Raw genomic sequence first — 26,648 nt, forward strand, 5'->3', positions numbered from 1 at the left:
GTATCATATAGAGGTCAAATACCTCGCAATGAAATCAATGAATGACGTGTTCGTCCATATGGATTTGGAGCGATCATCACAGTTGGTATCAGAGCGTTGGTCCTAGTGAACCAGGTCTTGCATGAGTGTGTCTAACTGATAGTTGTTAGAATGCATTAGTAAGTCTGGACTTCGACTGTGTCTACATGTCAAAAGTTTTAATTATCATTTCTTGTCAGAAATTACATGCTTATCATTCTTAAGTCTAGACACGTTTACCTGCAATTATTGCATGAATAGTGTGTAGATAAAATTCATATCTCAGCGTATCTGCTAATACATATCTTAGCATATCGGATACTGTAAACTTTTTCTGACATCTTCCGAAAATTTCTCCGTGATTTATGAAATTTGGTATTATATATACATATGTAAATTATGTATTGATGAATACCAAACTAAATTCTATAATCTAATTCATATCAAAAATAATCTCCCTAATTATACAAGATGGATCCCGTATCTAGTTCAAATTCCTTAAATTCCGACAGCTATTCCGATATGGATATTCACCTGAACTCCGAAGACATTGTAACCGGAATGGATCAACCAATTAGCCATCATCTATTCTGGATGAATTGGGGATGGGTTCGTAGCCTCCTCAATCATTGGAGACAAGAAGAAGGTGATCCCTTCCATCCACCACATTGCCCTCTTGGCGAAGAACCTGAAGCACTTACCGGCGAACCTGTTCGTAATACCATTTTCTCTCTCATTTTCAGAGTATCTAGTCATGATTATATACTATCTCACATTTTAAATCTTATTCGTCTGCTCGTCCGAACCGACACTCATCCCGGTGTAGTAGAAGAAGTCAACAAGCTTCGTGCTCGAGTGGTGACTTTAGAGAATATGGTACAAAGGTTACAAGCACCAGCAGCATCACCAGCATCAACAGTACCACCATCATCAACGTCAACAGTATCATTACCACCACCAACAACAACATCCGCATCGCACACCTCAACATCACAATCTGTACCTCGAACATCAATGTTATACGCACCATAGATACCAAGGAATACCAACAACAACAAACGATGAAGTATTGATTCATAACTTCATCGAAGAAATATTCTGCAGAGAATATGTAGCTTCTAAAAGTTTTAGAGATTATATATTCTAGTCCTAGTCAAAAACCAGATGAGATTAATATTATGTTAACTCATTAAATCCATGATTACATCTAAAGAAAATATATATGTAGGTATATTTTCATAAAGATTGTAATTAAGAAAATTCTTTTGTATAAACTGTTAATGGTGAGAATATTTTAACGGGTAGGTAATACCCGAGAGATATATAAATTCACAATTAACATGTTACATTTTTCGATTCTGATTCAACCAATCATCAACTACTTTCATAACGAGAAACATTCTTTCATAGAAATCAAAACAACCATACTCATTCAAAATCAATTACATATTCTGATTTTAACATATCAGAATTCAAGTCGAGATATACCCGATATCATCACTTTTAGATCCCTACATCTTTCAAAGCTATACTTTGATTTCAAAACTGTGCTAGAACATCATATGTATATTAACGATTACAATATGTGTTCAAACCGTCCGAAATTTCTGAAAAACACTTCAAACAATGAACCATCGAGATGATGATCCAACCACATGTTACTCACAGTTATGCACCTAAAAAACTCTCGAAACCAAAGTCATAGTTTAACACGTAATCGTGTCAGACCATTTGGCATTTATTAGCAAAAATAACTTTTCAAACCCTTTTCAACATAGACAGTTTTGTCACAGCTCCAACAAATCAACTTCAATTATTCATTCGAATAAGCCTTATTATAACTTTGATATATAAGTTCGCAATTAATATGTTACACTGTACATTCTTCAACTTTAATTCAAAAATTATTAACAATGCTCACAACGATATACAATCGTTTTCATACAAATTCGATTACATATTGACGGATCAGAATTCAAGTCATAACTCTGAACCGGTGACATCATTCTTAGATCTCGATATCTTTCAAAGCTATATTTTGACTTCATAACTGTGCAAGATCCTTTAGCGTTGTTTTTACCGAAAATAATCTTGCAATCCTTTTCAAAGTATCCAGTTTTATCACACTTCCAACCAACTTCGACTTTTCATATTAGCCTTATTGTGACTTTGATATATACGTTCTTGTTACTGGGAAACCTTTCATGTTCCACCACATTAGCAGTAAATTTACTAACAACTCCATTGATCTTTGACCTTCCGAAAAATCATAATATTCATTGAAACCCTATCATGTACTCATCCACATCTTGTAACAATAATTGCCATATCAACTACCGGGAATTAGCAATCAGTATTTCGAATATCGCAGCAATTCTACGTCATCAGTTATATATATACATATAATGTCTATCTTCTAGACTTACATACTTCGAATGTGAAGTTTCTGAAAAACATCCCAAACTATGAACTAGTTCTCTGAAATTGAAACAATGCTGATGAAGCAGCAAAAACTGTAAACGACCTTAACAGTCAAAAGTTTAATGATAAAGAATAGTATGGTGGTAAAGCTGAGAAAAAGAGAAGGTTTGGAACTGGAAAACGGATTGAGCAAAGTATGAAGGAGGCTGTGGATAAATCACAAAGACTGAACCTGCCTTCAAAGAATCCAAATGATTCAGTGTCTGCTGAAACCATTAGTAAGAACCTTACTTCTTATTCTAAACTTTCACAGACAGATTTTTCGCATCATCCTCTGATATTAGAAATTCTAAGATATCATCGTATCTTCCATTATAAATATCCTCCATATTTCCGAAGATATTTTTTTATAACCATTCTTATCTGAAATCATTCATCTCTTCTCTCTATCTGTGTTACATCATAAAAGAAACTATTTTAGTTTCTAAAATCTGAAAATTTTGAAAAATAGATGTTTTGAAGTAATGTTGGGAATTGAAGCATGGGTTAGTATAATATAATGACACTTGATCAACGTGATTATATTACAGTAAGTCATGCTGAGTTTCTAGTGGAACGTGATAAAGGTTCACAGATCACACCCTCATCATGAATCATGTTACATAACTTTTTCATTCTATTTAACCTCTAAACATATCAAGAAAATATTTTTCTTGATGATTCGGTTTTTTCGAAGTATTCTGGTAATTTGACAAGTCAGATTGTGCCATTACCGTTTCTTTCTTATAATATTAATTATGTTCATTTCAAAATCCATACCTACGAATTTTGGACCATTATTCGTTTGACTTAAAGTCGGGAAGAGAAAACGAAAGCATGAAGCTCCGAAATATAAAGGAGAATATAAGCCCGATAACAACCCCGAAATTACAAACCGTGTATATCAATGCGTATAGCAATATAAAGACACGGGAGAATGAAAAATACTATAACCCCAAGGTAATAGTAGAAGAAAATAACTTCCTCTGGTGGCAGATGAAAAAGAAGAATGAAGGATACGATAGGTAGGAAAATATCAAGAATCAGAACTGGATTAAGCATTTTCACAATCTATTGGGATGTATGAAATAAGAAAGAAGATTATAGGAGTGGTGAAAATAAATGAAACGGAAGAGGTCAATTTATAGCGAAATATCAGACATAGCAATCGAGGCAGATTTCGCATTTAATCAAAAAAAAAAAATCTTAATTTCCGTAAATTCCGAAGAATCAAATCTTATTTAGATTAAGAAGATTTTCTATTCTTTAAATTCCGGAAATCAATCGTTACTACGTCAAGAGATAAGATGCATCTCTATTCTTCATTTCACTCTTTTACGATAACTTCCCTCATACGCTTCGAGTAATTGGATTGTTTTATCCATATTATTCAACGATGATAGAAATTCTATTTATCAACTCATATTCGTCATGAAAACATTTTTATTGTTAGCCATGACGACCTCACTCAAATTTCGGGACGAAATTTCTTTAACGGGGAGGTACTGTGATGACCCGGAAAATTTCGACTTATTTAAACCAATTCTCTATATGATTTAATATTTTCGACATGATAAGCAATGAATTTTGAAACTTTTGAAAATGATTTTTTTCATATATAACGGTTGACCACCCTGTTTGTCCAACGATTCACGAACGTCATAACATGTATTATATATATATTTTAATAAATATAAGAGTTTTCGATATATATGGAATCATGCGAATAATATTTATATACGAAATGATTAAAAATTTACTATTAAACGATGCTATTTCAAATTAAAATTTTTACGTATTAAGTCATTTTATTTCTATGATATAATTTTTGTATTTTTTTTAAGAAACAAAGTTAAATTAATAATGTACAATTTGTAAAGCACAACGTACAACGTGTAGCTTAAATAGTTGAATTTAAATTAATTCATTTACTATTCACATGAAAACAACATGATAGAAATTATTAATTATAAGTTACATAGAATACCCCTGAAGTATTTAATAAATACGACTTTTTAAAATTTTAAATTCAATTTACGATTATAATATATGTCGACGAGGTACACGATAAAACATTGTGAGTTGTAAAACCAATCCATGCGATCGCATGGGAATTGGTCATGGGAGCCATGCGATCGCATGGTGACAGATCCCAGCAAACATCTATAAATTTCGACGATTTTTGTTCATTTGTTGCACAATTACTCCCTCTGTTATATTATTATTATTATTATTATTATTATTATTATTATTATTATTATTATTATTATTATTATTATTATTATTATTATTATTATTAAGATTAATATTATTATTAATCTTATTATTATTAGTATTATTAATAATTAGTATTATACATAAAATACTACGACGAGGTTATGAGCGTGTCACTTTCAAAAATGGGTTTTCGAGCGGGATAGAGCTAAGGAAAATATGGGTTATTACTGAGGAGGTTATGGGTATTGTTCAAGGGTTTTGTTTGCAAGTCAAAACTAGTGTTTATCATCTCCGTTACGTCTACGTACTTTTCTACAATATTGAATCTCAATATTGATATGTAAGTACTTATATTTTATCTTTTACATAATAATTGTGTATCCATGTCTAGTGCTCGAGTATATATATATTTATACATGCTTGTATGCTAAATTTCGTCGCTAAACAGTTTATAATGAATCACGAATTAAATACATATATTACTGGTAAAAGGTATATGATATACATGTTTTTGGAAAGCTAGCGAAAAATCAATAACTTTTCATTTAGATATCGAATAGTTTCGATGAACGGATTAAAAGATATAAGCAACTGAATTATGATTGACGTTAATTGAAATTGCTTTTGAATCTACAATTAAGATTTAAACAACTTGTTTACGAGATTGATAAAATGGATTTTTAAATATTACCAACCGAGTAAATGAATCCTTATATAAGGCACGTCTCGTTTTGTTGAACTAAAGTCAGAATGACTTTTTGAAATGACTTTTGATAAACTTTTGTATGTCGATCTCGAGCATTAGGGTTGTGATACACTATGACCAGACCTAGCTTGATAGACATTTATTGACCAACATATGTTCTCTAGGTTGAGATCTACGATTATTTGATATTCCGGGTTTCGGTCACATTACGATGAACAACTTTATGTGCTGCTAAGGTGAGTTTCATTGATCCCTTTTTAATTGCTTTTGCAATATATTTTTGGGCTGAGAATACATGCACTTTATTTTAAACGCAATGGATACAAGTACATACTAAATTCTACACTGAGTTTGAACCGAAAATCCCTTAGCTTTGGTAACTGTTAACTGCCAGTTATAAGAACTGGTGGGCGTGAATAGTTGTATATGGATCCATAGGGCTTGACATCCCCGTCTGTTCCAGGTATAGAAACCCTAGCCTGAACTATTAAACAGACGTATGCTATTTGAGTTTAGTACACGTTGGTTTGCGTGTATTGTACATGTTGGTTGCATGTATGTTAAAACAGGGGTACTTATTATATAGATGTTAAAGTTTAGTTACCAGGGTGCTCAATCTTGTAGAATATTTTGATAAACGTTTCTGGATGAAACAACTGAAATCTTGTGATCCATCTTTATATACAGATTATGCGAAACATACAAACTATGAACTCACCAACCTTTGTGTTGACACTTGTTAGCATGTTTATTCTCAGGTTCCCTAGAAGTCTTCCGCTGTTTGCTACTATGATATACAAGCTATGTGCATGGAGTCTTACATGGCATATTTTTCAAGAAAACGTTGCATTCACCAATTCATCACCATGTACCTTATTTTGACTGCATTGTCAACGAAAGTACTATTGTAAACTATTATATACGGTGATTGTCTATATGTAGAAATCATCAGATGTCGAAAACCTTTGATTTAAATATACATTTATGGTGTGCCTTTTCAAAAGAATGCAATGTTTACAAAACGTATCATATAGAGGTCAAATACCTCGCAATGAAATCAATGAATGACGTGTTCGTCCATATGGATTTGGAGCGATCGTCACAAGCGACATACAAACATTTTGGAATTTGTGATAGAGATCAAGGAATGAACGATGTTCTTATGCTGGCATTAAGTTCAGCGCCATCGCTCACCTAAGTTTCACTATCTCAGGCTTATTATCAACGTTTTTCGAACTCTTTTCACACAAATGCCTTCGTGAATTTTTTAATTTTTTTTTTTTTGATTTTAAGTAATGAGGTCCTTACTCAATCTTAAGTGTGGGGGGAGGTAATTCTCTCAGGTACATCTTGGCTTACTTTCGAATTCTTAATGGAATGGTGAAATTTTTTTTTGAAATTTTATCTTCATAAATTCAAATTTTGTTTAAAATTTGTAGATTTTAAAACTAGGTGTATAAACCGAAATTATTATCATGAAACAAATTTAGAAACAACCAAATGATTGAATTTATTTCGGTTAAAAGTCATAAAACTAGTAATCATATAAAAGGGATAATCAACATGTTTTACCACATTCTTAATGGAAATAATTATTAAATCCTTAACGAAAAAGCCAAGTGTGGGGAATTTTACCAATCTTTTCGAATTACTATCACAAATTTTGCAAAATTAAAACGATTAAAGTACGTTTGGCTTAAAAAAGGAATAAAAGTCACTAAACGAAAGGATGCATCTAGTTCATCCTTGAAGGAAGTAAAGTCTTCCGAATTTCGCCTTACTTGATATAGCAAACTTCCTAAACTATGTCATTTCATACTAATATCATTTCACGATATAAGGTACAGTGGGAAGGGAAAGTCTTGAACTTTCAAACCCGAAAATAAACTTGGTAGGGTAAATCCAAGTCGCTATCCAGTGCAAGACCGATTACGGTGTATAAGCTGGAGCAGGATCTGTCCCGCACGATAGCTTAGTCTTCGTAGTTTTAACCCTTGATCTTAATTGTACAAAATTGTCATGAAAGACCGATATTTATATCGCGTTAGGGGGCGCCCGGTTAAGAGTTCCATGATACTACAATCATGGGGGCGAATAGCTTGCTAATCGCCGACTGAGACTTCGATTTTCAGTTACCCTCAACCGGAATTTGAGGTTAAAACCGGAAAACGTGTCTAGTTAAAAAAACTAGCAATGACATTTTCAAAATCTTAAAACGTTTTCTCAAAGATCCAATTTTCCCTAAGGATCCAAATTTTTAAAGAACTTTCATCGAAATTCACCTCTCCCAAGCAATCCAAATGTGTGCGTGTGTTTCATAAATTGTGTGTGTACCCTCACGAGTGTGTATTCCAATTGTGTAAACATGTGTTCATATAGCGTGAGTTGTGTTACAAAATAATGTGTGTGTTTTGTGTACTTCGTGTGAATCGTGTGATAATTGTGTACCATATAGCGTGAGTCTTTGTGTGTGTTTTGCGTGAGTCGTGTGATTTGTGTATAATGTACTTCAAACAATGTTTTTGATTCATATATATTTGTGTTTTGTATACGCATGATTAGAACAAGACTTGCTTGAGGACAAGCAAGAGTTAAGTGTGGGGGATTTTGATATTACTCAAAATAGACATGTCATTAGTCACAATATCAAGTCCTATCGTCGGTTATTTCATACGAATTTGTAATATTTCCATTATTATTCCGTTGTATTGTAATTAAGCATAGAATCATTGAATACTTGAAGAAATGTTGAAGATAATGAATGAAACAACTCAAAGATCAAAACCAGAACAAGAAACGAAGAAACATAAAAATGAAAGCTACAGTGCGCGCCGCGCACTATCCGCGCACACCACCGCGCACTCAAGACTTTGATCAGAACATTTGATTAAAATGGAAACCAGAGAGCGCCCCGCGCAAGTTCAACAGAGCGCGCCGCGCACAACAGAGAGCGCCGCGCACTTCGCCGCGCACAAGTACCTGAAACGTTCAAATTGAAGTGCGATCGTGAACTGGAAAGTAAAAGTGTGGTAGATGAGTAGTGCGCTCCGCGCACCCCTTATGTGCGCGCCTCGCACAGTGCTTTTCAGCTACTTTTCAGCCTTTTTAAACCTCTTTCCAGCTTCATTCCAAGGGTGCCAGTTTTCTTTCTGTTCAGAGACGAAAACATATCATTCAAAACAGTTCTTGAGCTTATCAAAGTGCATCAAAAACACTAAAATCATTGAAGATTCAAGGATCATTCAAGGGCTTCATCCAAGATTACTCTAAAAAGGTCAATCTTGTATTTACAATGAATTCTATCTTTGTTACTGTTATGTTTAAGTTTTCTAGCATGATTGTTGGCTAGTTCCTTTTATGTTCATCTAGATAAATAACCGAGATGTTGAATGTTTACTTTTGATTGATAGTTACCATGCACGATAGTTTGATGTTTGAATACAAGAACCATTCTTGTTAAGTTTAATCTTTTCGATTCAACTAGTTAGTATACTTGTTCAACTAAGAAACACCATCTTGCTGATTTAGTATATTGATTTACACCTAGTGACAAGTGTTTGCCCGTCTTTTACCAAAAAGGGGTAAGTTGCGTTCAAACGGTTAGTCTATATAGGAATGTAAGAACGACTCTTGTAGATACTTTCAGATAGCTTAATTGATATGTATGGTTGTCTAGGTGAACGATCAATTCCCTAGAATCTGTCATGCATATTTTCACTACTCAATTCCATATAACTAATAGGTGTTAGTAATTTGCCTTATCTAGTGACGTTTATAGGGATCTTATTACCACACTTAATTGATTACTTGGGTTGGGTGAATTGAACATTTAACCAGACCAAGGGAATGAACTAAGCTAAACCATTAGTTGACATAGGAGTGGATCATGATCAACACACCATTGACTTGATCATTCTTCAAGTCTTTAGACTAGTTGAATTAGTTGATTACAAATAGGAGGTCTTAGATGACAAGAACATCACTTGCGTCGTGTAATCCCGTTTGAGTGTTTATTCAAGACTACTCTTGGTAAACCGATCAATTAGTTCTCGTGCATAACCAATCGATCCGATCTTAATCCTAAATAAACATTCACATCGAGGGTAAAAAGTCTAGATGAGCATATTTCATCTCTTTGATATCAAAACTATCTTAATTGCTTTCCTTGCACTTATAAACTTAAAAGACCAAAAATATTGTTTTTACTTTTACTCTTCTCTGATTTGGCTAATCGTTAAATAAGCCACAAAACATAAATCTTGTACCTTTAAATTTCATTTACTTAGTTAATCATAATATAGTTTATAATTCTAGTTTGACTAATACAACTGTCCTTGGAACGATACACGGAACTAAACCAGTTACTATACTACTACACGATCGGGTACACTGCCCGTTAGTGTGTAGCAATCTTTAATCGGTATTTTTCCATATTATTTTATACGACAATTCATATACCACTTTACGACACATCAGTACTCCATCTGGCGGCGCATACTAATGATTTAAAAAAACGTGTCTAATGAAGTGACATTAGATTCAAATTTATATCTGTTATACATAATTACATTGCGAGTGAAATAATAGGCTTTGAAACGATATATATCATGCTAAGTCATGCATACACAAAACTAATAATAAGATATAAATTGAAAACGTTCAAAGAGAACATTAAAAATGAGTAAAATGTCTTTTTTCGGCATCCTGACGACCTCGAATGTCAAGACACTATCCAGGAGTCACGATGTTAGGGTCATTTTAGGGTGATCTCGGGAATTTCAGCGCAATCTGAAACCGAAGGTTATGTGCCGCCAAATGGTACTCCATCTGGCGGCGCATATTAATGATTTAAAAAAACATGTTTAATGAAGTGACATTATATTCAAATTTATATGCGTTATACATAATTACATTGCGAGTGAAATAATAGGCCTTAAAACAATATTTACCATGCTAAGTCATGCATACACAAATGGAATAATATGAATGAAATTCAAAATCGAAAAAAAGCAAAATTGTAGGCTTTCGAGTTCTCGTTTCGAAAAATATTTGGGACAAACCGCCTACGGCAGTTTGCCAACGGAGTTACCTTCTCCAAGGTTGTGCCTCTGGTATTCTTCACTCTGTGCGGGTCAAGTAGTAAACATAAAGCATTCCAGGTACGCTTTGCGCGATAGATGCGACGAGTTTCTTCCTAACGGGTGTGTGGGTGGCAAATGAGAAGATTCGATGACAAAATTGCCGTTAAAAAAAAAAACAACTTGCCTTTCCAAATAAAAAATAAAAAAAAATAACGCGTGGTGCGTTTTGGTAACAAGAAGACAAAATTATGTCCCTTAAAAAACTTCAATTTATTATACAAGTCATAAGGAAAAGAACATTTGAATCGTAAAGGATGTGGTGATGAACTTTTTAGTATGAAATGGCTATTTTCGTTGATCTCGTGATGCTCTCAGTTTGTGTGATCGGCCTTTAGGAACGTCATGCAATATTTTCGGAATTAGCCCCTCTTTCGTGTCTTAATATCCGTTTAGTTTCTAAGATTATATAGTTGGCATTTGAGGGATTGATTCTTAGAGTGCTATTTCAAGTATTTTCGTAGTTTTGGTTAGGTAGAATTGGTTTTAAAGGTCGTATCTTTTCAAGGTCTCGTTCTTATGTGTTTTTATCCATCAAAACAACAAATTATTTTAGGTCAAGAATTCCTTAGAAGAATCGTCAATTTCTTTATCCTGATTATTAAATAAATTACTTTTTTCAGCCAATTTTGTGACAATAAAATTATTTTCTGACGTAGATATATAACATTGTTACAACCAAACAAAATTACAGAACAATATTTCACGATAAAAGGCAGTGATTGATAACAAATTCTTCATTCTATATCTAATGTCATAAACAAAAATATACGAAAACTCTACACAGCCTATTACTCATGTTTACACTTACATTCATCAGCAGCCTCTATTTACTACTTGCTTTTCTGTGCATAGTTTTATATACGACAAATTATCCTCGTCGATTCAGTTCGTTCCCAACCAAAACAGGTTAGTAATGAACCAAACAAACAAGCGAATATTGGAGACATGTGCAAGGACTATCAGCCCTTTTCACATCAATTTTTCATGCTTTTCATTTCGGTTTAGCCTTTGCACCTCTTTCTTGGCTTTCTTTTCTTCAGCTTCAGCTAGTTTAATGTTCTCCTCATGCGATTTTCGAAAGAATCTCACGAAGTTAAAAAGGATGAGAGTAGCTGCAAAAATACACAATTTATTTTGATAAAAGGTGGCAAAACGGGTGGGTCGGAAGGATGGGTCAAATAATTATCAATACACATTAAAATTGTTTTTAGAAGTTTTCCCAATATTTATAAGCATGTTACCTTGTTCAAAAGGGCAACGTGCAGGGTCTTCACCAAAATATAAGGCTAACGCATCAGCGTTCCTTCCCTGTATCAGAAAATCATCAATTGAATAATCCAAAAGGTAGCTTCACGGAAACAATAATAAAAATTAAAAAAAAAAAAACTACACAAATAAGATAATATTGAATAGCACGAAAAAGAAAGATACTTTCAACCAATTATTATTTTAGAAAAGAGAAGTTATAAGGTTTTTCTCTGTCCGGGTTACGAAGAAGACGAGTATTACGACCCATACTCTAATACACCCCGCCGCCGGATTACTCCGCGGCCGTTTGAAACCCATCTCTAGCCACAATAGGATTCGAACCTGAGACCTTTCGCAAGGATATTAGGGTCCCAACCACTAGGTTATCTTGTGATGGTTATTATTTTAGACAAGGTACTTTCAAAATCAGCATTTAAAGACACTTATAATGATAAGCACATTCCCAAATATAGAAAGTGACGGTACATTCCTATTACGTGCAATTTGCCCAATCCCTGAGATCATATTTATAGAAATTTACCACAACTGAATAGAAATTTGATACATTAGTCACTTCCGCGTCAGCATGACCAATAAAATCCTTCAAAGCCTAACAATGTGGAAAAAAAATAGTTAATAAGAATCTGTTGTCAATTCTTTAGTTAGCGATTAATAACCGAAAATAAAAATATGCGGCGTGAATTAACTGACATTTTGGTTCATAAATCAATGGCCAGATTTATATTTGCAACACTATCTTTAATTTGTAATAAAATATGACCTGCTTCAACCTAAACTTATATAGGTAAATGGATAAGGTTTTACTTGTTCAGGATAGGATACAAGGGGAAAAGGAGTATCTTTTACTGGCCTAACCGGGTTAACCCGTGACCGTTTCCAACCCTTTTCCCTGGCCTCCCCAAATTATGCTGCTAGTGAGGTATGAACCTCAAACCGTCTGTGAGGATATTATATGTATTGTCTACCTACGTGGCGAAAACCCTCGGATATCGGACCGTCGTTTGCACATGCTTCTAGTTCCTGCTTGACTTTTTTTAGTCCACTGATAAGGGCTTCCATTTCTTCCGCTAATATTTTCAATTGTATCTGCAAGTTAATCCCGTCATTAGTAATAATAGACCATGAGCACGAAAGATCGCCCTTTACAAATCAGATTTACTTAAACCTTTGTTGCAGCTTTCAGGCTGACAAGGTCCTCGTGGAAATCTAAAAGATCAGGCGCCTTTAGAGCAATGACCTGTTGTCGCAAATAACAGATATAATAATGGTCAAAGAAAACTGATTTATGCCTTCCAAAAAAAAAAAAATAATAAAAAAAAAAATAAAAAAAAGTGATCTATTATATATAGAATTAGAGTAGAAATGTGATATAAGTGTCACAGTATTTTGTACCTTGCATAGATAATGCATTAAAGTAATCTTGGTGGTTGAAGATCACGTATGGTTCAGTTTCAAAAGACTGTCTAACTTGAAATCAACAACAGCACCTGCAAAATTTTAGATAACATGAAGACTGGATTTCTAAAAACACACTTGTACTTATAGATATGTATCTTCTTTTATGGTTAAAAAAAGAGTGTAAATGAATAATAATACTATTTTTATTGACGCGTGCCGAAATGTTATTACCATTAGCAGTTCCTTGATTTATTATATTCCCCAGATGAAAAATTCTTTTCAAAATTTCCCTAAATTTAATAGAATTCGGACCTAATAAATCAACAATAGAACAAGATTAGTAATAATAATATAGTAGTTAACTAATTAATAGATGAGCGTATTATTTATAGCATTTACATTAGCAGTCGTCACAAGCAGAGTTTACGATGTTTAAACATTTCTTAAACTCTACTATCTGAACGAAAACACGAGTGAGATATAATAAAAAATTGGGAAGATATAAGAATTTGGAGCGCCATTACGGACCTGAGTGTTAAACTGAATTTTGAACAAAAAACAATTTAATTTTGTCTCTATACGTGGGATCTTCATTAGCTCCAGGAACTACTGTGACAAACTACAACGTTATTTCGATAACATTAAGAATATGAAAAAATAAAAATGTAAAAGCAAAGATAAGGTATTCAATTTACTTAGCATTACCAATTGGATTTTTTCAGGTTTTGAACTGGAAGCTTTTTTCTTGTCTGCATCTTCGAGATTAGTTTTTGTGGGGACCACCGCAGAAAACAATTTCTCAAGTTCCGATACATCAAATTCTGCCGATGTACTACGTAATCATATAAAGATCGGTCGTTAGAATAAGATGTAACCAACATATCATGCGAAAGCATGAGCTTAATTCCTGGTTATGCTCTAAATACCTTTGGACATCTGAAACACTTTGTAATTCCTCCCATAAGCTTCCTTTGACTACCGTATCTACCTTGTTCCAATTCAAAGGCTTTAAGTTTGATTTTTTCACCTTAGATCCTACATGTACACGCCCTCTACTTGGACCACCTAGTGCACCAGGTGAAAGAGGCGGCCCACCAGGAGATCCTGGTGCTCCAGGTGGAGGACGAGGGTCAGGTGCTCCTCCGGTCGGAGGAGCTCCCCCGGGTACCTTTGGTGGTGGAGGAGCTCCTCCCGGTGGTGGTGGTGGAAAAGCTCCTGGTGGAGGTGGTGGAGGTGGAGGAGCTCCCCAGGGAGGCGGAGGAGCTGCCCGGGGTAGCGGTTGAGGCGGAGGACACAAAAGCTCTCCATCATTCAAAAGATGCTGAAAATGAAAATAAGAAAAGTAGATCAATGCGTGTGTTAGAACGTGACACTCATACTTACGAGATATCAAGAATCGGCATCTTAACCTTTGTAAGCATAATTTCGGTGATATTACTTATTGGCCCTCCTCATATCAAACTAGATTATTAATCTACAACTAAGGAATTTTTCATATTAACTAAGAATTACCAATAACGTTATTTCTCTGATACAGAGATAACATTAAGAATGTGAAAAACAAAAATTGTAAAAGTAAACTATAAGGCATTAATTACCAATTTGACTTTTTCAGGTGTTGAACTTGAAGCTTTTTTCTTCTCATCTATGGGATTAATTTCCTTTGGGACGGCTGCAGAAGACAAATTCTCAAGTTCCGATACTTCAGATTCCGTCGACGTCATAGCCCAAACAGAAATGGATTTGTCAGAAGATGTCAGTAAATAACCGATAAGAAACAACGAAACCCTAAATTTAATTTCACAAAGATAATCAATTCGATAAGATCATAAACTCAGGAGCTCTAAATCTAAATATATACTCCGACTAAACTAAAATGGATGATGGTCCGCACAAATTTCACCGATATCGGTGGTGTACGTAAAATAAATAGTTACATAAAGAACCCTTCAGTTTAGCAAAGAATCCTGTTAATCCTTAATCTCTGAATCTTCACATCATAGCCTTGCAGAATTCATATTCACAAAATTAACCCTGCGTATAAATATTAATCTCAATTCACAACCACACACCAAGTAATCTATTACCAACACGACTTCTAACAAGAAAATCAACAATTATTGTTGAAGATCTAAAAGTTGAGGGACTTCATTAGTCTTGTGGCATTGAACGAAGTGTTGCATTCTTGAATTCTAAAGGTGCAGTGATGTTTCTAAGGTTAGGCTGGTGTTTTTCACGTGGGCCTAATGGACTTAAATAGAGTATTTTCCTTTGATGAATTTTGGGTTATGTTAGGACCTTGTGATGATGAATCTCTTGGACCTAGTTGTATGAATGAGGTGGTATATATTGATCTAAATGATGCGTGATTTCAATAATGCGATGGTGTGTTTTCGTAACAAGAAGAAAAAATTAAGCCTCTTAAATAAACATCATTTTATTATATATAGGTCATATGGAAAAAACAATTGAAGCGTAAAACATGTGGGGATGAAGGTTTGAAAGGCTATTTCCGTTGATCTGGTGACGCTCTCAGTTTGTGTGATCGACGGTAAGGAACTTCATGCGATATATCCGGAATTAAGTTTGCGTGATTGACGGTCAGGAACTTCATGCAATATACTTGGAATTAGCCCACTTTCATGTTTCGAAATCCTTTTAGTTTTTAAGGTTATGTTGTTGACATTTGAACCATCACAAGATAGCTCACTGATTGGTGTCTTAAGTTCTTTGCAAGAGGTATGTTCGAATCCAGTCTAAGACAAATATTTAGTAGTAGTCAGGCATGGGTTGGAAACAACCAGCGAGTAACCCTGCGAGTTGCGTACATATGGGGTCGGATTACTCGCCTTCCCGAGTAGTCTAAACAGGAAAACCTTTTACCCTTTTTAGAGTGCTTTTTTCTAGTATTTTCGATGTTTTGGCTAGGTCAAATCTGTTTAAAAGGTCATATCTTTTCAAGGTCTCGTTTCTATGTGTCTTTAACCTTGTAGTTTTTATGCGTTTTTAACCATCAAAACAACACTTATTTTACGTCAAGAATTCCACGGAAGAATTGGCAACTTCGATATCCTAATTATCAAATAAATCACATTTTTCACCCAATCCTGTGATTCTAAAGTTATTTTCTGACGTACAAATATAACATTGTTACAGCCGCACAAATTTATAAAACAAAATGTCACAAAAAAGGGTAGTGATCGATAACAAATTCTTCAGTCTATATCTAATGTCATAAACAAAAAAGTACCAAAACTCTGCAGCCTATAACTCATTTTTACAAACACTTACATTCATCAGCAGCCTCTAGTTACTCCCAGCTCTTCCGTGCTAGTTTTATATATGACAAATTATCCTCATCGATTCAGTTCGTTCCCAACTAAAACACGTTAGTAACAAACCAGCGAACCAAAAAAACAAGCGCATATTGGAAGCCTGTGCAATGACTACCAGACACTTGACTTTTCACATGATCTTATGAAGGATTTTTCAATTAAATCAAAATTTGAATGATGCTGCTTACTTTCAACCGTCTTTTTTATACCCTTTGCTCCTCTTTCTCAACTTTCTTTTTTTCGGCTTCAGCCATTTTAATGTTCTCCTCGTGCGATTTTCGAAAGAATCTCATGAAGTTCAAAAGGGTGAGAGTAGCTGCAAAAAACCATAAACAGAATGTGCTGACATACTGAATACACAATTTATCTTGATAAAAGGTGGCAAAATGGTTGGGTCAGAAGGTTGGGTCAAAGTGATTATTAAAACGCATTAGGATTGTTTTTAAAAGTTTTCCCAATAACTATAAGTATGTTACCTTGTTCAAAAGGGCAACGAGCAGTGTCTTCACCAAAATATAAGGCTAACGCATCAGCGTTCCTTCCCTGTGCCAGAAAAAAATAAAATCAATTGAATAATCCAAAAGGTAGCTTGACGGGAACAATAATAAAAATATAAAAAAACTACACACGTGAGATAATATTGAATTGCACGAAATGAAACATACTTTCAACTAATTCTTATTTTAAAGAAGAAAAGTTACAAGGTTTTTTCCTGTTCGGGTTGCCCAGACGAATATTACGACCTATACTCTAATGTACGCACAAGATCATTCGAACCTCAAACCTTTTGCAAGGATATTAGAACCCAACCACCGGGTTATCTTGTGATGGTTCTTATATTAGAAAAGGTACTTTCAAAATCAGCATTTAAATACCATTAAAATAATAAGTACATTACCAAAAATAGAAAGTGACTGTACATTCCTTTTACATGCAACTTGCCCTAACTCTGAGATCAGATTATAGGAATTTACCACAACGATATAGAAATTTGTTACACTAGTCACTTCCGCATCAGCATGACCAATAAACTCTCTTAATGCCTAACAATGTGAAAAAAAAAAAAAAAAAAAATTAGTTAATCATAACAATTAAATCGGTGTTCTATAAATCTCCAATTGGGGCACTTAGTGTGACACTAATTACCTAACATAAACATCCCGCCAATTCTTTAGTTAGCAATTGATAACCGAAAATAGAAAATATATATCGTGAATTAACTGAGAATTTTGGTTCATAGATCAATTTTGAAGTTTATATTTGCTACGATATCTTTCATATGTAATATATGACCTGCTTCAACCCAAACTTATACAGGTAAACGGATAAGGTTTTACTTGTTCAGGATACTAGGGGAAGGGGCGTATTTTTTACTGGTCTAACTGGGTTAACCCATGACCGTTTCCGACCCTTATCCCTGGTGATGGTTATATATATAATGTATATATATTGTCTACCTACCTGGTGAAAACCCTCGGATATCGGACCGTCATTTGCACACGCATCAAATTCTTGTTTGACTTTTTTCAGTCCACTAATTAGGGCTTGCATTTCTTCTGCTAATATATTAAATTGTATCTGCAAGTCAATCCCATCATTAATAATAATAGACCACGAGTATCTAAAAACTATATCCGTAACTAAGATTTAATTAAACCTTTGTTGCAGCTTCTAGGCTAACAAGGTCCTCGTGGACATCTAAAAGATCAGGTGTCTTTCGAGCAATAACCTGTAGACATAAATTACAGATATAATCGATATATAATACCGTTTCGTTATAGAGTTGGTGTAACAATGCCATATGGGCATTACAGAATATGTACCTTGCATAGATAATGCATTAAAGTAATCTTGCCGGTTGAAGGTCGCATATCGTTCAGTTTCAAAAGACTGTCTAACTTGAAACCAACTGCAGCACCTGTATAATTTTAGATAGCATCAAGACTAAATTATAATAAAAATACTCACTACTTACAGTATCTATTCAAACATGCTACAGACAAAATCACAAAATTCTTCTGTTATGGTTAACAAAAAGACCTGTAAATAAACACTAATGATTTTTTTTATTGATGCGTGTCTAAATGTTACTACCTCTGGCAGTTCCTCGATTTAATATATTCCCCAAATGTAAGATTTTCTTCATAAGTTCCTTTAGTTTGGTTGACTTTCGTACCTAATAAACCAACAAGAGAACTAAATTACTACTCGTATAATCTATTAGATAGAGAATAGATAAGAGTATTAGTATTATCATTTAAATTATAGAATATAGAATATAATAGTAAAAGTACCTCGTCACAAGCAGAGTTTACAATGTTTAGACTCCTTTTAAACTCTGCAAGCTGAAAGAAAAACAAAATAAGATATAATAAAAAAAAGGGAAAATATAAGTATTAGCAGCGCCATTACAAACAAACCTGAGTGTTAAACTGAATTTTGAACAAAAAACAATTTAATTTTGTCTCCATACGTGGGATCTTCATTAGCTCCAGGAAATACTGCGACCGAGTTAAAAATTTAAAACACCATTCATTGAAATAGACATAATAATAATACTCATAAAACAGAAATAATAATCAATATTAATGTTAATATATTCAGATCTTGATACTGACTGACCTGTTCGCACTTGTCAAGTGTCTCAATGTCACCACCAAAATTCTGAAAGGTCTTTATACCCAACCAAATACATAAAACTGATCCACCATAAGTTAAAATGCATTTTAATAATTAATAAGTTAAAATGGTTTCACCTTGAGTTGCTCCATCTCTTCTTTAGTAGGACAAAATTTTAGAATATTTTTTACTTGATCAATATCTAAAAGTTTGTCATCCATAGCTAATACTGCATCCTGCAAATGATCAAAGGCCCTTCACCTTTAAAACCAACTAAAATATATATTTAAAATAAAAAGATACTAAAAATTAATCAAGTAGATCAAGATGTGTGTTAGAATGTGAGGCTCATACTTACAGTGTTATCAGGAAGCGGGATCTTAATCTTTGTAAGCATAATTTCAGTGTTATTGGCCCTCGTTATATCAATCTAGAAAAAAAAAAACTATAATAACTAGGAAGTAACAATAATGTTATTTTTCTGTTACGAAGATCACATTAAGAATATGCATAAACAAAAATATAAAGGATAAGGTATTCAATTTACTTTGCATTACCAATTGGATTTTTTCAGGTTCTGAACTGGAAGCTTTTTTCTTGTCTGTTGCATCTTTGGGATTAGTTTTCTTAGGGGCCACCTCAGAAAACAATTTCTCAAGTTCCGATGCATCAAATTCTGTCGAACTACTATTCAATCATGTAATAATCGGTCATTAGAATAAGATGTAACCAAGTTATCGTACGAAAGCATGAGCTTAATTCTTGGTAATGCTTTAGATACCTTTGGACATTTGAAACTCTCTGTAATTCCTCCCATAAGCTTCCTTTGACTACCCTATCTACCTTGTTCCAGTGCAGAGGCTTTAAGTTCGATTTTTCCACTAGAGGTCTTAAACGTCCACACCCTGTACCTGGACCACCTAGTCTACCCGGCTGAAGATGAGGCCAACTGGGTGGTCCCGGGGCTCCAGGTGGCGAAAGAGGTCCGGGTGCTCCTTCGGGCGGAGGAGCTCCCCCGGGTAGCGGTGGAGGTGAAGGAACTCCCCCGAGTACCGGTGGAGGTGGAGGAGCTCCTCCTGGTGGTGGTGGAGGAGGCGGAGGAGCTCCGCCGGGTAGCGGTGGAGCTCCTTTGGGTAGCGGTGGAGGTGGTGGAACTCCCCAAGGTACGGGAGGAAGTGGTGGTGCGATAGGTAGTGGAGGAGGAGCTGGTGCTCTTCCGGGCAGCGGTGGAGGTGGAGGAGCTCCCCGGGATAGCGGTGGGGGCGGAGGACACAAAAGCTCTCGATCATTAAAAAGATACTGAAAATAAGTCAAGTAAATCAAGGCGCGTGTTTAGAAAGTGAAATTCATATTTACGGTGATAACAGGAAGCGGCATCTCAACCTTTGTAAGCATAATTCCGATGTTATTACTTATTGGCCCTCCTCACATCAATCTAGAATATTAATCTAAGAAATTTTCCATTTTAATAAAGAATTACCAACACTGTTACACGGTTATTTCTGTGTTACATAGATAACATTAAGAATAAGAATAAGAATAAGAATAAGAATAAGAATAAGAATGTGAAAAACAGAAAATGTAAAAGTAAACGATAAGGCATTAATTACCAATTGGACTTTTTCAGGTTCTGAACTTGAAGCTTTTTTCTTCTCATCTATGGGATTAATTTTCGTTGGGACGGTAGCAGAACACAATTTCTCAAGTTCGGATACATCAAATTCCGTCGAACTACTATCCAAACAACACCAAGAACAAGTTAGGGTTTGAAGATATCCTGATTCAACTTTTAGGTTTCTGAATAAAAAAACCTAAATGTTCAGAAATCGATGACCCCGGTACACCACAGATCAACGTCATTGCCCAAACAGAAATGGATTTGTCACAAGATGTCAGTAAATTACCGATAAATAACAAAGGAACCCTAATTTTGATTTCGCAATGATAATCGATTCGATATGATCATAAACTCAGAAGCTTACTACGACTAAATTACGTTAAATGGGTGATGGTCCGTACAAATTTCACCGAAATCGGTGGTGTTCGTATCACTCTCTAACTACTGAATAACTGAAATAAATATATTTACATAAAGAACCTTTCAGTTTAGCTAAGACATCTGTTAACCCTTTGTTAAAATAGCCTAACCAACAGATCTTAAATCTTATTAATCAACCAATTACCAAGATTACACAAATATCCAATCGATCAGTCACAAGGAAAGCAGAACCAAATACAACCGGGTGACAAGATTAAGTGCCAAGATTACAGAGAATGAAATGTAATAACATTAACAGGATCAATCAATTGAGACAAATAATTGATTGATCAACACAAGTTTGGATTTTAGGGAGAAAGTGAGAACAAAGAAATCGCAGTAGCAAGGGTGTAAAAACGGGTGATTAACCCTAGAGGATCACCAGCCAATATATACACCAAGAGTAACATAAGCCACCCTTCATAAAGCATAAATGTTACAACCAGCCCCCTTGATCAAACAAACAGCAACAATAGCCCCTGAGGAATGAACCATCATGCAAGGAAAGACCAGAAACACTGCACCAGCAGTCCTGGAAATAACAGACAAACAAAGCAAGTTAGAAAACCCATTAACACAAGATAAGCTTGACATTTCAACATCCCCCCTCAAGCTTATTTTGGAACATATCAACAAGACCCAACCCTTTTGAAAGAAGATTATGTTGGGCAGAGCTCAACCCTTTTGTTAAAATATCTGCAAGTTGGTGTGCAGACTCAATTTTTTCAGTTCTAATAAGACCAGAGGAAACTTTGTGCCTTATAAAATGAAGATCAATATCAAAGTGTTTTGTTCTGTCATGAAAAACAGGGTTGGCTGCAATTTGAATAGCTGAGCTATTGTCACAAAACAGGGTTATGGGAAGGTTGACTTTGATGTTAAAGTCAAGCAGAAGATTTTTCAGCCACACAATTTCACAAGCAGTGGACCCCATGGCCCTATATTCAGCTTCAGCTAAGGACCTGGAGATAGTGGCTTGTTTTTTACTTTTCCAAGAAACAAGAGAGCCACAAAAGAATACTAAGTATCCTGTGACAGATTTCCTGTCTAGCTTGCATTTTGCCCAGTCTGAATCACAGTAAGCATACAGAGAATACCCCTTGCCCTTCATCATTTGAATTCCTTTTCCAGGGGCACCTTTAAGATACCTTAAAACCCTAAAGGCCAGATCAAAATGTGATTGCAGAGGGGCGTGCATATACTGACTGAGAACATGAACAGCATAGGCAATGTCAGGTCTGGTAAGAGACAAATAGATAAGTCTCCCCACAAGTTTTTGGTACTCAGTGATGTTAACAAGCAGCTTGTCATTGTTACTGGGTTCACAAGCAACACAAAGGTTTTGCTCAATAGGAGTAGACACAGGTTTACAACCAAGCAGACCATAGTCATTTAACAAATCTAGGCAATACTTCCTTTGTGACATGCATATACCATCATCATTATCCAGAATTTCAATACCAAGAAAATATTTCAGTTTTCCCAGATCCTTAATCATAAATTTAGATTTTAAAAAGGTTTTGACTTGGTCTATTTCACCAGGGTTATTCCCAGTAATCACAATATCATCCACATAGACAAGCAAGGCAACAAACACATTGTCACAGTTTTTCACATAAAGAGAATAATCAGATTCACTTTGAGTAAAGCCATTTTCAATTAAAGCAGCATTTAATTTTTCATTCCACTGCCTTGGAGCTTGTTTAAGCCCATACAAGGATTTAGACAGTTTACAGACTTTGTTTTTATCAGAATCACCATAATATCCTTTGGGCAAAGTCATATAAACATCCTCATTAAGGTCACCATACAGAAAAGCATTGTTAACATCAAGCTGGTATAGAGGCCAGCCATTTTGAACAGCAATAGTGATGAAACATCTCACAGTGACATATTTTACCACGGGAGAAAAGGTCTCATCATAGTCAATACCCTCCTTTTGACTGTACCCTTTTGCTACCAGTCTAGCCTTGTATCTTTCAATCTCCCCATTGGACTTGTACTTAATCTTATAGATCCATTTATTACCAACAGGTTTTCTGTCATTGGGAAGGTCTGTGATGACCCAAGTGTTATTTCTAATGAGAGCTTCCATTTCAAGGTTCATAGCCTCAACCCAATTGGGGTCAAGGCAAGCTTGCTCATAATCTTTTGGTTCAATAGATTTATTCAGATTAGACACAAAACACAAATTTTCAGAGTTTAACATAGAATAATTGACCACTTTTTCTATACCATATTTAACTTTACCCTCAACCACAAAGTCATCAAATTTTCTAGGCATGACAGGATTTCTGGAAGACCTCCTTAGATTTTCAGGTTCATTTTGAACCTCAGTTTACTGTGACCCATCATTAATGTTGACATCATTGCCCTCAGGAGAAGTAAGGTGATCATCTAAAGTTGCTGTATGACTATGATCAGGTTCATTGTCATTGTTAGAATGACTAGAGCCATGATCACCATCACTACTGCCATCATTATCACTTACATCTCTCCCTTCATCATTGGGACTTTCAGTATTTGACTCAAAAAAGGTGAAGTTTTCATGATTGAAGAAGTTTTTGTGATTTAAAACATTTTCATTACTCACAAAATCTTTTGACTTTAAAGGAAAAACAGTTTCATAGAACTTGACATCTCTAGAATATAGAACAGTTTTTGACTCTATATCATAAAGTTTGTAACCTTTTTTCTCATTTGAAAAACCAATAAGAACACATTTTAAAGACCTACTTTAAAACTTATCAGAAGGATTTAAGACAGCAGCAAAACACAGACAGCCAAAACACCTTAGGTGGGAGAGATTGGTTTCACATTTAAAAATCATTTCATAAGGGGTCTTTCCAGAAAGCACAGCAGTAGGAGTCCTATTAATCAAGTAACAAGCAGTTAGAACACATTCACTCCAAATATTCAAAGGTAAACCCCCTTGAAACATAAGTGCCCTTGCAACATTTAACAAGTGCCTATGTTTCCTTTCAACTATTCCATTCTGTTGTGGTGTATAGGCACAAGTGGTTTGATGGATGATTCTTTTATTTGACATGAGATTAAAAAACCTAGAGTTCAAGAACTCAGTACCATTATCACTTCTAAAGGTTTTAATTTTAGCAGAAAACTGATTTTCAATGAGGTTTACAAAAATATTGACATTTTCATAGACCTCATCTTTAGTTTTTAGCATATACAACCAAACAGCCCTGGAATAGTCATCAACAATGGTCAAGAAGTATTTAAAACCTTCTCTACTTTGAATTCTAAAGGGGCCCCATAAATCAAGATGTATTAAATCACTAAGAGAATTGGACTTATGGTCACTTAGAGGAAAGGGATCCCTAGTTTGTTTTGCTTGGTGACAAACATCACAGGGATCATTTTCATGAATATCTTTTAAGTTTAACTTTTGTTTTAAGACTTTTAAGACTTTTAAGACTTGATTGGAAGGATTTCCCAATCTAGAGTGCCAAAGTTTAGAAGACACAAAGCAGTTACTCACATAAGGACTTGAATCAAACAAGTAAAGGCCATCATGTTGGCTACCAGTCCCCTTTATAGTCCCCTTTTTCAAGTCCTGAATATAGCATTTAGAATCATTGAAGCTAACCATTAGTTTACTATCTTTGGAAAGCTTATGCACAGATAGGAGACTGACACAATATTCAGGAACAACAAGGACATCAAACAAGGTCAGATCATTGGTAAGTTTTAAATTCCCAACCCACATGATTTTGGCCCTGGTCCCATTTGGGTGACCAACAGAAAGATTAAATTTTGACACATCAATGACATCACAAAGGTGTTTTTCAGACATAGTCATGTGCTGGTTTGCACCAGAATCAATGATCCAACTGGGATAAATGGCTTTGTTTTGAGAACAGTTGAAGTTAAAAAATTTATCAAAGTTAGAGTTAAACTCTTTGCTGTTGTTGACAAAAGTACCTAAAGCATTGGCATGACTGGAAGAGGCAGATGGCTTATCATTGATGAGGCTAAGAAGCTTCAACATTTGTTCATTTGAAAAGGACATGGGTGTGACAGGAGAAAAGGGGTTACCCTCATCTGAAAGGCTAGGAACACTTTGTGTGACACTGTTGTTAATAGATGGTTTGGGGGCAGTAGGTCTTCAATTACTAGAATTAGGACCATTTCTTTTAAAACCAGGAGGATAACCAATAATTTCATAACATCTTTCAATTGTGTGACCCAATTTACTACATTTCTTGCACTTAAGGTTGGTGTTGGGACCTTTATTGTGGCCATTATTATTCTGAAATCTTTGATTTGAGGTTTGGGCAATGAAAGCAGAGGTCTGTGGTTTTGGTGTGGTATCTTTGTTGGAGAAACCTCTATGAGATTCTTCCCTAGATACCACAGCATAGGCAGTTTTAACATCAGGCAGGGGGTCTCTTAAAAGGAGATTGCTCCTGACAGACACATAGCAGTCATCCAATCCCATGAGGAATTGCATGAGTTTGAGGGTCTTATTATGATCAGCAATATGGGTAGCAGCAGCACAAACACAAGTAGGTATGACAACCAGGGAATCATATTGTTTCCATAAAGCATTTAAGCCATGATAATATTCAGATAAAGATGACCCATTTTGTTTCAAAGAGTTGATTTTATGATGAACATTGAAAATAACAGATCCATCAATTTTATCATATGTTTCTTTTAGTTCAGTCCATACAGTTGAAGCATTTTCAGAGAAAATTTGACCATGATAAAGTTCATCAGCAATAGACCCAAGCAACCAAGATAAAACAACAGAATTACATCTATCCCATTGTTTAGAAAGCACTTCATCAGTAGTGTTTTTAATGCAAGTACCATCAACAAAACCAACTTTATTTTTTGTTTCAAGAGCAAGTAAAACAGACCTACTCCATATTTTATAGTTCTCAGTTCCTTTTAGTTTTAAGGTGATAAGAGGTGTAGCAGATGTATCACTGGGATGAAGGTAAAGAGGGTCACCAAAGTCCAGTTTGGTAATCAAAGTGACTTCACCCATATTAACAAACCCACCAGAGTCAAGAACCACACACAGATATACCAGACACAACCAATTAGACAGAGAATCACACAACAAGCAAGATCACAAAACCTGTAAGGAAAAAGAGACAGGAACATAAAACAATAAGAAGAGGGCAAGAATCAACCAGATGCTTGATCAGGTTTTCACACGTTTCAAGAACGTGGATCAAGAGTTGGGCATCGGGATTCAGTCACAAGGGTAAAAGAAAAGACAAGGAGAGAAAGAGGAAAAGGGACTCCCCTATAGAGCAATTACGCTCTAATCACAGCAACAGAAGACAGCGAAAGAAGATAACAGATGGAGACCAGCCCAGAACACGAACGGAACCAGATCAAACCCTAACCCTAATTTCAAAATTAGGGTTTCTTTCGATCTGATCAAATCACCAACAGATCCAAAGCCTACGCTC

At 35.0% G+C, this 26,648-nt stretch overlaps 3 protein-coding genes across 3 annotated transcripts in view; all 3 read right to left on the minus strand.

The window, feature by feature from the left end:
- The window catches only part of LOC139848611 (putative formin-like protein 15b), an 80,132-nt gene extending 66,089 nt beyond the window's left edge, over positions 1-14,043 (minus strand). Inside the window, exons 1-9 of the mRNA XM_071838333.1 lie at positions 13,915-14,043; positions 13,738-13,815; positions 13,441-13,521; positions 13,204-13,298; positions 12,977-13,048; positions 12,781-12,897; positions 12,332-12,400; positions 11,784-11,850; positions 11,557-11,654 (exon numbers count right to left, since the gene is read on the minus strand). Of these exons, the coding sequence (XP_071694434.1) occupies positions 11,557-11,654; positions 11,784-11,850; positions 12,332-12,400; positions 12,781-12,897; positions 12,977-13,048; positions 13,204-13,221 (441 nt within the window). The 5' untranslated portion in view covers positions 13,222-13,298; positions 13,441-13,521; positions 13,738-13,815; positions 13,915-14,043. The remainder of the gene's footprint in view (positions 1-11,556; positions 11,655-11,783; positions 11,851-12,331; positions 12,401-12,780; positions 12,898-12,976; positions 13,049-13,203; positions 13,299-13,440; positions 13,522-13,737; positions 13,816-13,914) is intronic.
- A 2,363-nt stretch (positions 14,044-16,406) lies between these two features.
- Positions 16,407-19,897, minus strand: LOC139846715 (putative formin-like protein 15b). The gene is made up of 13 exons (XM_071836203.1): positions 19,721-19,897; positions 19,522-19,593; positions 19,301-19,399; positions 19,167-19,217; positions 18,965-19,045; positions 18,839-18,889; positions 18,639-18,720; positions 18,368-18,462; positions 18,202-18,273; positions 18,006-18,122; positions 17,519-17,587; positions 17,021-17,087; positions 16,407-16,860 (listed from the first exon to the last, which is right to left on the minus strand). Exons 2-13 carry the CDS (start codon positions 19,558-19,560, stop codon positions 16,748-16,750), a joined length of 936 nt encoding a protein of 311 aa, XP_071692304.1. The 5' UTR covers positions 19,561-19,593; positions 19,721-19,897; the 3' UTR covers positions 16,407-16,747.
- A 5,430-nt stretch (positions 19,898-25,327) lies between these two features.
- On the minus strand, positions 25,328-26,215 carry LOC139848612 (uncharacterized). Its single transcript, XM_071838335.1, has one exon. It carries the CDS (start codon positions 26,213-26,215, stop codon positions 25,328-25,330), a length of 888 nt encoding a protein of 295 aa, XP_071694436.1.
- Between the last annotated feature and the right edge of the window lie 433 nt (positions 26,216-26,648).

This window comes from Rutidosis leptorrhynchoides, chromosome 5 (assembly GCF_046630445.1).
Source record: "Rutidosis leptorrhynchoides isolate AG116_Rl617_1_P2 chromosome 5, CSIRO_AGI_Rlap_v1, whole genome shotgun sequence".
Taxonomy (NCBI): Eukaryota; Viridiplantae; Streptophyta; class Magnoliopsida; order Asterales; family Asteraceae; genus Rutidosis; species Rutidosis leptorrhynchoides.